Genomic DNA, 11,399 nt, shown 5'->3' with positions numbered 1-11,399 from the left:
TGTAGGCAACACCAGCCAGTGCAGCACAAGTGCAGTCCTGCCAGAGCACTGCCACACCAGGCTGACATGGCTTTATACCCCAGTCAAAGCTCTGCTAAATCCCTTTGTGCTTCTTGCCTGGTTTTACTTGGCGATGATGCAACCCTGTTAGTGACATCACGTAAATACACCTACCAGTGGTGTTGCAGTGTCTAGATTGTGACCGGCAGATTAGTCAGTGGTGTCACAATCCGGTGTTTATATCATTGTCTCCTGAATGTGGAAGTGATTGCTATGGCGATAGCCAAGTTTTCATCAGTGGATCAGGCTGTCAGGAAAAGACATCCCTTTTGCAGAGGCAAACAGCTTTGAGTTACTTGGAATACAGTCATGGTAAACTCAAGTAGGAATACCAAGCGTGGCACATTACTAAGATTTTAGCAATTTGGGTGCAATGTAAACATGTGACTGAACTCCAGCACGCTCTGCATCTGGGTCACCCACGGCTACAGGGCAGTATTATATTTTATTGTTAATGAAAAGTGTGCACCTGTGCCAAAAAGCAGCAATTGTGTCTGCATATCCCAGAATTCTATGAACAGGCACAGGGAGCGTGAGGAGTGAATGACACCTGAGAAAGTCAGCAGTCCTTCCCAGTACTTGTGAGTTTGAACTGGTTTTGTAATTTGTATTGGAAACAAAGCAAGTTATGCTTGTTTGGAAAAATGTAACTTTCTGACACCTTCATCAGATGACGGTATTTTTTCATATGTGAGGGCAGATAAATTTTCTTCTGTGTAACCTTGAATTAGATTTTTTTAAAGGTTTAAAAATATAGAATACCTTTTACTACATGTCATAAAGAACAATTTACATAATTTCATTTTGTAGAGCAAGATCCTACTTCAGTAATGAATGATATTTATCTTTTGCCATCCTAGTGGCAATGTTTGCAGATCCAAACAAAGCATTTTGTTTCTAGAACGCTAGTTGTAATCCAGTCAAAAGATATTAAGCAACTTCCAGGATTAGACCCTTAGATAAAGTTTGTTCTCTTCAGTTTCTTATTTCCTTCAGTCAACTGCTTGAATTGTCCTTCTATAATTTTGCATTGGAGTATATCCTGTACAAATAGGGAAGAGATTTTGACCTAGAAGGAGAGACCTCTTATTAGTGAGCATACTTTCAAATTACAGGAGCTATCTAAAGCATCTTGACATATGATAGATAGCATCGTTGCTATATGGGTTTGATTCAACTTGTTACTTAAACAAGCAACCTCCCACCCCTATTTCTCAAGGAGAAACTTAAGATCTTTTTGATTTTACTTCATCCATGCCATTGTGGATATATCCAATGTGTTTGTGATGTTGCTGCTGGTGTTACACTGGAGGATTTCCATGCATTTTCATCAGTTACTGCATTGTAAACCTTCTCCACAAACACACGTTCATCTGTGAGGCACCGAAGGACACGTGGATCTGCTGCCCTTGGGCAGCCGGTGCAGTGCTCGTGCAAATGCACAGAATCACGGAATCAGTCAGGCTGGAAAAGACCTCTGAGGTCATCGAGTCCAACCTATGGCTGAACACCACCCTGTCAACCAGACATGGCACTGAGCACCTCCAGGGGCGGTGACTCCACCACCTCCCTGGGCAGCCCCTGCCAATGTCTAATGCCCCTTTCTGTGAAGAAATTCCTCCAAATGTCCAATCTAAACCTCCCCTGCCGCAGATTAACTGTGCTTGGTTTAGATTTTCCTAAAAGTAGATGTAGTACATGAAAAAAGAAATAAAGTCTTCTGGGATGGGAGAGACAGAGAAGTGAAACACATTTTTAGCGTGAGAAAGATCCCAGGGTCTTGCCCGAGCACAGGGTGCGGGTGCGGGGGGTGCCCAGGGATGCCGGAGGGTACCGGGGGATACCGGGGAGTGCGGAGGGTGCAGGGGGTGCCAGAGGTACCGAGGGGGTGCCGGGGCATGCCGGAGGGTACCGGGGGATACCGGGGAGTGCGGAGGGTGCAGGGGGTGCCGGAGGTACCGAGGGGGGGCCGGGGGTGCGGTCCCTCTCCCGTGGCCCGAGGGATCGTCCCCGGTCCGCCCCCCCCGGAGCGCCCCGCACGCGCGCCGGCCCCGCCCCCCGGGCCCGGCTGCCCAATGGGAGCGCGGCGGCCCCTCCCCTCGGCCCGCGGCAGCCAATGGGGGCGCGGCGCGGCGCGCGTGCACCTGCGGGTGCGGGAGCGCCCGAGCGGGGAGCGCCGCCGACAAAACCCGTGGGAGCGGCGGGAGCGCGGCTGCTCCTCCCGACCCGCCCGGCCAGTTCTGCCGCCGCTGCCTCCGCCAGACATGACACAGGACTACGACAAGTGAGTGAGCCGGGTGGGGGAAGAACTGCCGCGGCCGGTCCGACCGGTGCGGCCGCCCCGCCGGGGGGCTGCGGCCAGAGGGGCTCGCCGCCCGGGGCCGGGCTGGGCCGGGCCAGGGGAGCCGCTGTACCGGGGGCCGCCCCCTCTGTCCTCTCGCTCGGGGGAGTAACCGGGGACGGCGGTGGGGCGGTGCGGAGTGGCGGGGGGCGAAGGGGGGCGGCTGAGCCCCGAGGGGGGCGGCGGCGCCGCGGGTCGGTCCCGGCGGGCACCCCGCCCCGCGGGGCCAGCGGCGAGGCCGGGCCGGCTTTGAAACCCGATCCCCGCAGCGGGGCGTGGGGCCGCCCCCCGCCCCGCGGGGCCGCGCCTTAAATGCGGGCGGCGGTGGCGGCGGCGGCCGCGCCGTCGGGAGCAGCGGGTGGGAGTAGCGCCGGGAGGGAGCCCTCAGTGCCGGGGCCGAGCCAGCCGGGCCGAGCCCCCCCGCCGCTCCCCGGCGGCCACTGCGGCCCCCATGGACTTCTACGAGGCGCATCCCTCCGGCAAGGTGGACTTCGGCAGGTAAGGGCGGGCGGTGGCCCCGAGCTCGGCTGCGGCCACCCCGGAGCAGCCGAAATCGGGTGTGCAAAGAGTTACTCGAGGTGTATGTTCTGTAACCCCGTGGTGGTGAATGCGAGACGGCGCCTTCAAGCGGATCCCGGGCGGTGTTCAGGGATTCGGGGCTGTTCTGCACTTGTCACTGTGCCGGTCTGTAACCGGTGGCCGTGGATGCTTAAGCGCCAGAAAACAGGGTAACTCTGAACTGATTTGATTTGAAGAACCGATTATGAAATTTATATACTTTGAATGATTGGTGTCTCAACACACTAATTTCCTAGAAAAACCATGGGGCTTTAACCAAAGTTTTTATTTCAAGATGCTGCTCTGTAAAGAGGACTCCAGTGCAGCAGCTCATTAACTCAGCTCTGTGATTAGGATTTTTCATAGGTGTTTTTATTTCCAGTGGCACTTGGTAGTTGAGGCCACAGCAATTTGGGTGCGTGCACTTTGCTATTCTGGCACGCAGGCGACGCTGAAAGAAGTCCCCGGTGCTGCCTCAGCATTAAAGGTGTGCGCTGTGCAGGAGCAGCTGCAGCGCGGCTGGGCAGCCCTCGACGTCGCCAGGTAAATTGCAGGGTGAGGGAGAGAAAGGCAGGATCCCGGATCAGCGAAGTAGGTAGGAATAGTTTTTCTGATCTGAACACAAAATCTTCAGGGCTGGGGATCCTCATAGGCAAAGAGAGAGTATCTTGTTTTTGTAATACTCCTCTGCTTCCACTGCAGTCACATAGAAAATAAAATTCAGAAGTTATTAAAACTGCATTAGGAAACTTAATTCCAGCCTTTCCGGGACGTGTCTGCTTACTACTTTGTGAGCAGGTCTGTATGCCAGTTACCTTTTAAAACTTAGGAAAAATATGTTTTTGCCTTCTGTTATTAATATCTTCTTATTTTCCTGAAAGAAGCTGCGGTTCTCTGGAAGGACTAAGTTCCTGCCAAACCCTGCACTCCTCTTGATAATTCTGAAGTTAATTTTTTTCTGTGCTGTTTTTAGGAGAGTAGGTTATCTCTAGGGCAATGTGCATTATATTTGTGTGTTTCAATGGCAAAGAAGTCACCCAAAAATATGTAGGTTTTGCATTTGCTGTGTTTCTGGTTTCTAAGTGCTTTAGTCAGTATTTTTGGTTCTTCTTGGCTCTGTCTTCTCATGTGAGTGTTGCATTGCTGGAAGGAATCAGCTTAGTGGTCTTGTGAGTTCCAGCAAGGCTGACTTAGCCCTTCAGCTTGGCAGGGATGGATCAAGTGAACTGCTCGCAGGGTATTTGCAGGTTACTTTTTTCTCTATGAGAGTTTACCTGGAGGATTTATGCATTTGTGGTGGATATTTGAGGCTTCTATATCACATTTTATAAAAATAGGAGCTTGTATCATATCCCTAAAGAAATTTCTGCTTTGTCTTCTGCTGTTTCCTCTACTTTGATAGAAAGATGATGCCCTCAATCCCAGAGGTATTTGCATTGTGTTGTGTACACAAATATGTATGGAGACCTAAAGAAAGAGTTTGATGCAAGAACTTGTCTCTTTTGTCGTTGTTGTTTGCTTTTTCTCCAAGGATATAATACTGATTTATAGCCACAAAGTGCTCGTACAAGTCCTGGAAACTCCCACTTGCTTTCAGTGTCTTCAGCTCAGCCAAGCTGTCCTATGGAACCTGAGTGAGATGGTTTGTGTAGCTGATAAAGAATCGAACACGGAGTTTGCTTTGCAATCTTTTTGGTAGAAGGTGGTGATAAATGTAGGATACTGCTAAGCTGATTATAGTGATTAGAGTGTTTCACAACTTTCTATTTCACAACTTTTTGTACTTGTAGTATATTTCAGTCTCTGAATGCATCTCGGTAAATAGATGCAAAGAATGCTTATCTACCGAGGAAAGGATGTGATGGTGGTGGGGAACTGCTTTTTGTGGGGTTAGTTGTTTTTAAATAGTTATTTATTTATTTTAAGCTGTTACCAATTCATTAAAAATGTCAAATTAAGATTGTTTAAGAAAATGAAAAGCCCTCCCTTCTTGCCCCACCAACCTACAGTAAATGAATATTACACTTGCACTGGAAAGAAAACTGTTTGAACTGGTTTGAAAGTTACATTTAAAAATTAACTTGAGTTGATTTGTAAGATGAAGCATATATTTTACCAATAGAACAAAAAAACATAGTAAGTTTTCTGGACTGGCAGGACAGCGTTTGTTACACATGTCCCACTTTTAGCTATGGGCAGGAAGTCCAAGTTGTGTTGGAGCTTTCTTGTTCCCAGAAATCTCAAAAGTGTTCTGATTAAATATAATTTCGTTTTTATATATTGCAACATAAAGGGAATAACTCAGATTTTTTCTTTTTTGAATTCACTTATCTGTTGAGGCTGTCTCAAAGTAGTGTCACGGATTATTTTAACAGTAATGAGGCAGCAAGTCTTCTGGTTTCCCTTGTCAGAAAAAGACCACTGCCCACTGATTTTTAAGTCCCATTGACTAATTTCCCTGTGTAGCCTGTAACTAATGGGTAACTTCTAGGTGGTGTTTTTAGGTATATTCTGGGAGTGAAGATACTTGAAAGCTCTCGAGGAAAAAGATGTTTTGTTAATTCACATTTTCTAGTTCCACATGGTAACTGGAACAGTTTGCAGCTTGGCAGTGTTAGTAGGATGTGCTGGAGGCTTTGTAGGTGGTGAGCTAGTTAAGTGTGTAGCTCTTTTCTTGGTTGGATTCAGAGCATGAGCAGGTTGGCTGTGGTCTCAAATGGCTTTGCCTTTTTATATAGGCTGGTGTAATCCATCTGAGTTTGTTCAAATTAATCCTGATTTACACTGAGCTTGAGTGAGATCAGAATTAGGTTTCTGGGCTTTTTGTGTTGACTAATCCTTGCAGTACACTGAATCAGAATGTGAACCCTATGAAACTGGGGCAGCTGATTTTGAAGAACTTAAGAATTGTTTTTCATGTATTCTAACAGGTGGCTTTTTTATTTCTTCTTTTTTATGATTCAAGTAAAAGACCCGTGTTGGTTCTTCAGAATGACTCTCTCTACTCTCAAAGACGTCCTTACACCAATGAAGATGAGGCCTGGAAAACCTTTCTTGAAAATCCCCTTACAGCAGCTACCAAAGCTATGATGAGCATCAATGGGGATGAAGACAGTGCAGCTGCCCTGGGACTGCTGTATGATTACTACAAGGTAGATTGGCGTGGGTACGCTCTGGCAGCCGGCAGAGCTCTTGTTCCACCTGTGGAAAAGGTGTCATTTGCCAGAGGATTTTACAGAGCCTGTGAATAGCTCACAAGGACTTTAAATGCTGTGGTTTTCAAAGGGGAAAAATTACACGCCTCTCTTTCTGAAACTTGTTTTATTTTTAGCTCAGTAAAATAAGATCCTCTGAATCTTAATGTAAAGGTTCAGTGGCACTTTGCTACTTTTTGGCTTCAGTAGCACTTTGATTGCCTGTTGACTCTGGATTCTACAGGAGGCAATGAATTAGTAGTGATGAAGAATTAACACTTTGGGACCATATCCCTGCCTGAATGTAAATATGCATGGAGAAAGAAACTTCTTTTGTGCATGTGATTCCTGTTCTGGTGGATTGTTGGCTTTTGCTGGGGCTTTTTTGTGTTACCTTAGTCTCAGCTGGTACTAAGATCTAACTACAGTTTTTTTGGTGCTGTGTGAGTCAGAAGTGTCCACCTGAAGGAGTTGCTGTCTGCATCCCTCTAACCCTCAGTGAGCTTCAGCTGCTGTAATCTGTTAATCCTTTGGCAACTGTGGTTGTCTTCCCCAGTGTTCATGGCCCCCTCAGAAGCATGTGCCTCACAGCTGAATTGAGCAGTCAAACAGATCCTGGTCTTTGTGAGGTGCATTTTGCTGAGTTTCTTTCCTAAATACTGGAAGTATAAGCCTGAGTAGTTACCTCTAGTCCAGGTCAGCATAGGTCAGCAAGCATTTTCAGGCAGGGAGGGGTCCTGCTTGTGTTAAAGTGCCTGTGTTGCAGTGTCCTGGCTCACCGGGTGGAGATGCCTGTTTTCTCTTTGCTGAGCATGCAGGAAGGCCAGGAGTCTGACTTGGCTCTTGTGCTGGCACTTTGGCTGGTGCCTTTCCAGAGTAGTGAGTGCAGTTGCCAGCCTAAGTATGTTCTTCAAGCATGGAGAGAGGTTGCCTGGTGGAGACAATCCTTGCTTGCCCTTTTCAGAAGTTGAACATGTCTTATGTATCAAAATACCCTTGTAATGCTTAATATGGAGATTAACACTCGGCACACACACGACAAAATGCCACAAACTCACTGATGTGGATGTTACTCAGCTAGTTTTGTGAGAAAAACAGGCTTTCTACTTTGTGCCTGTGCTTGCTGTGCTTTGGCGGGGAGGGGGGGGTAAAGAGGAAACAACAACATGCTTTCACCAGAACAATTTTAATCCACAAAATCAATTTTGATTTCTAAACCTGTAGATTACAAAAAGAAGGTTGATGTTGATCCTTCACGCTCGGCAAAGCAGAAGGGATTTGCTGTACATTAATGCCTAATTCAGGGTTTCCTCTTATGTTTGGGTATCAGTGGGTGTACAGAAAAAATTGGTGGAAGAACAGGTATGCTGCACACCTGGGTGAAGCAAAATGGTGAGAGGTTGAAAGATTTATTGTGGGCTGTTGTGGGGCAATGTCAGAGAGATGATGTCTAGGCAGTTCTAGTATGCCTCTCTGCAATATTAAAGGCAGCTGATGAGAACCCCAAACCAGCAAAACCAAACAACTGTAATTTCTTTCCATTTGACTGCTGGGCTACCCTGATTGCTCAACTGTGGTTAATAAGGCCTGATAGGAAACAAATTTCTGAGAAAAATCTGTTGTTTGGGAGCATTGACAAAACACAGCTTTGAAGACCCTTGTTTTTTCGGACTAGCTAGTGTTGGCCTCCCAGCAGTCTACAGCTAGAGGTTCTCCAAATTACGCTGTTTACCATGGGAAATACAATTCTGGTGTTACTGGAGATTCATGGTGATGTGGAAGAATAAGGACTTAGCTTTTACTTGGGGGCTCTTTAGATCAGTGTGCTGTTCATGCAGGCATTCCATCGGCCTTCGAGCTAGTGCAAAAGTGGTGGTTCCCCATGTTGGACCCAAGCTGGCAAATGGAGGCAGGATCTGAACAGGTTTCAGCAAAGGAAAGTGGTGGGAGTTCACTTATCCATACACCAGGAGGTGTTTGCTTTTCTTGTTCAGGAGGTGTGTTGAGGGTGGCAAAAGTCCTGGGCTCTGTGTGGGGGTTGGCAGGGGAGCTTGTGTGGACTTGCTGTGTGGCTGAGGGAACCTGAGCACCACGGGCCTATGCCAGCGGGTGCAGGAACTGCTTGGGTTGCTGGGGCACTGGCTGTGTGCTCTGTCCGAGGAACTGGGCCACCACTGCTCAGAGGGTGTGCATGTCTGTGGATGCAGTGACTTGTGTGTTCAGGGCAAATATGAGGAGCAATACTGAGCTTTCCTAAATCCAGAGCTCTGGTTGTTACCTTTTGTTTATAAAATATTTAATATAGTTTGGGCCCGTATATTGTGTGTGGCCATGAACAAATAGGAGCTGTAGCATCCCAGTATACCTATTGGAGCTGGTCCTCCCCAAATCCCCTGGTCTCTGAGAAGGGAGAGCCTTAAGTGGTCTTAGAGGCAATGGCCTAGAGAGCACGTGTTCTTGGGGAAGTGGCAAAGGAGCAGCATCCTTTTACAAGCTTGAGCTCCTCCAGCAAGCTGAACTCTGCCAGCATGCAGAGGAGTAAACCTGCACCGCCAGCACAGACCTTGGGAAATCTTCTCCTGGTCCTCCTCACCCTGGTGCTGGTGCTCCAGTCAGGGATGGATAGTTTTCTGCACTAGTTTTCCCACCACCTGGTGCTGGCAGGAGCTCAGGGCTGGCACAGTTGGCTGAGTCGGCTGCAAGGGAATCCATAGGGCATCTCCTGGAATGGGCCTGGCGTCCCAAAACCTTGCAAATATTGGTCAAGATGTAGTGCTAATAATGAATGGCATCAGAGAGTAATGCTTTCTTAATTTGATCAAATGGCTCTATATTAAGAAGATAATTTTTTTGTATGGGAGTATGAATTGAATTATAGTGTGTCTTAAACTTCCCAGGTTCCAAGGGAGAGGAGATCTTCAACAGCGAAACCAGAGGTAGAACATCCTGAACAAGACCACAGCAAAAGGTATTACTTTTTATTACTGCTTCTCTACTTACAGCTCTTCCCTCCTAGACCACCAAAACTGCAGAAGGAAAGTAACTTGCTGCACTATTATGTTGTACTGGAAGAGAGAGACTGTTTACTTTTGCTCCTAGCCTCAGATTCCTGCATTGTCCCAGGAAGAGGATGGGGATTAGACCATGGTGTGGACAGCTGAGGCTCAAACTACCTTTTGCTGCTATTCACCTGCTTTCTATGTACTAGTGTCATACAGTCAGCATAGCAAAAGCTTCTCTGTCTAACACTAGGCACAGTCTGGTAGCACAGACACCCCTTCCCCAGGCTATGGAGGTCACTGGTGACCCTTTTATTTTTGAGTGAGGTTGCTTCAGTTACTCTCTGCTGATGTTGTTCTCAGGTACCAGCAGCATTGCTGGTTCATGTGTGGGCCAGTAGGGAAGAACTTCAAAGTGTTTGTAGTTCAGTTTTGGGTTTGTGTTGTTTGGACTTCCTTTGTATCCTCTGGAAATTCTTGCTTTCTTTGCCTTCCTTCCCCACCTCTCTTCTGCCCCCCAAGCAGAAAATGGTAGTGATGAAGTGAACATTACAAATGTGAAGTTCACTCAAGCTGGGCTTCCACTCCTACCACCCTCTTCCTTTGGACAGACTAGAATGCTTTAAGGACCTGAGGTGAGGTTTTGTGGTCTGGCTGAGCTGATTGACTGGCTTGTTGTTGAGAAGAGCAGTCTGGTTCCCACTGTTCCCCTTTTACCAGCTCTGGTCTTACACTGACCCAGCACCAGGCAGGATAAAAAAGGTGGCTCATTCCAGCAACAAGCTGAACTGGATCACCAAGGAGGCAGGGAAGCATCAGAATTGATGCAAGGGAGTGGGAAGGACCACTTTGTGAGAAGGGGGAAAGGGAGAGCAGGCTGACTTAGTGGCTGCTAGCTATGAGGTCAGCTCAGCCACAGATCTCATTGTCATCCTGGCAGAAATGAGCGTGGTGGGGTGGAGAGCGGCAGGTTATGCAAACCACTCCTGGGAGTCTCAGTGTGGATTTTCTTGGGGGTTTGTGTGTGACAGAGAGGTGTAATTTCCCTATTAGTGCTTCCCAGGTGGTACACAGTCCTGGGGCAGCAGCCTCACTCTCAGTCCTTCTCTGTCTGCCAAAGAGCAGTTCCATGGGGCCTGTGTGTGCCGATGCATGGTGGGAAGTGCCTCAGAGCACTTAATTTTGGACCACAGCTTTCCAAACAGTGAGGATCTGGGCTGTGAACCCTCACCATTCGCTCCAGCGTAATTCATCTCCAAGGTGGGCTGGTTAGCAGTGGGTGAGGAGTTTTGATTCTTTTAATGAGTTTCTCAGCTTTTCAGGTTATGATTGAGCAGTTCTGCACAAACAGGACAGTCAGTGTCAGCTGTCCTTGTCCAAAAGGCTGAGAAGTATTTCTAGCTCTTGTTCATTGAGAAAATAAACTGTATAACTTACATGTGATTTCTTTTTTCCCTTTTTAGGAACAGCATCCCAAATGTGACAGAACAGTCACTCATTTCTGCTGGAGAAAACAGAGTCCAGGTTCTGAAAAATGTGCCTTTCAATATTGTCCTTCCACACACCCCCCAGATGGGCATGGACAAACGAGGCCACCTCACAACCCCTGACACAACAGTCACCGTTTCAATTGCCACGATGCCCACCCATTCCATCAAAACGGAGACACAGCCCCATGGCTTTGCCGTGGGCATCCCACCAGGTGTCTACCACCCTGAGCCCCCAGAGCGAGTGGTGGTCTTCGACAGGAATCTCAATCCCGACCAGTTCAGTTCCAACACCCAGCCCCAAAACTCCCAGAGAAGAACACCAGACTCCACCTTCTCAGAGACTTTCAAGGAGGGTGTGCAAGAGGTACTAAAAGAGACAGTTGCTGTGTGTGTGTCTGTGTATGTGCACGTCTTTATCTGGATGGAGAGATCCAGTTCCATCTTTAACTGTTCTTGTGAAGTGAGTCAGAAATCTGTCCAGTGGTTTAGGAATAGAAGACTTTTTCAGAAAGGTTTGTGAGTGTAACTTAAAATAAAACCTTCACAACATTAAATCATTATCAAAAGCAGATAAGGAATCTTACTAGTGACATAGGCTTTGGCTTGCAGAGTATGGAAATAGTTATCTTGATCCACAGTCCTGAGCCAGGTTTTGCAAGAGTTTAGCACTCCATGGTGCCTTTGCAGTACCAAACTGATGTCACTGTGCCTGTAAGCTTCCTTATTGCCAGTTTCTAGGTGTGTGTATCAGTGGAAA

The 11,399-nt window shown here is 47.6% G+C and overlaps 1 protein-coding gene across 3 annotated transcripts in view; it reads left to right on the top strand.

Moving 5' to 3' along the window:
* Window positions 1-2,242: 2,242 nt before the first annotated feature.
* GRHL1 (grainyhead like transcription factor 1) overlaps window positions 2,243-11,399 on the top strand; it is a 41,832-nt gene continuing 32,675 nt past the window's right edge. For 2 of the 3 annotated variants that reach the window (XM_071548353.1, XM_071548352.1), the window contains exons 1-4: window positions 2,243-2,344; window positions 5,925-6,111; window positions 9,051-9,121; window positions 10,616-11,006. In XM_071548353.1, coding sequence (XP_071404454.1) covers window positions 2,325-2,344; window positions 5,925-6,111; window positions 9,051-9,121; window positions 10,616-11,006 — 669 coding nt within the window. In that variant the 5' untranslated portion in view covers window positions 2,243-2,324. Of the gene's footprint in view, window positions 2,345-2,663; window positions 2,900-5,924; window positions 6,112-9,050; window positions 9,122-10,615; window positions 11,007-11,399 lie in introns of those variants that run through there. The other variant, XM_071548351.1, reaches the window with a different exon arrangement.

This window comes from Pithys albifrons, chromosome 2, assembly GCF_047495875.1.
Source record: "Pithys albifrons albifrons isolate INPA30051 chromosome 2, PitAlb_v1, whole genome shotgun sequence".
Classification (NCBI taxonomy): Eukaryota; Metazoa; Chordata; class Aves; order Passeriformes; family Thamnophilidae; genus Pithys; species Pithys albifrons.
Note: the sequence above shows the minus strand (reverse complement) of the source record. Positions and strands in the feature narration are given on the sequence as shown.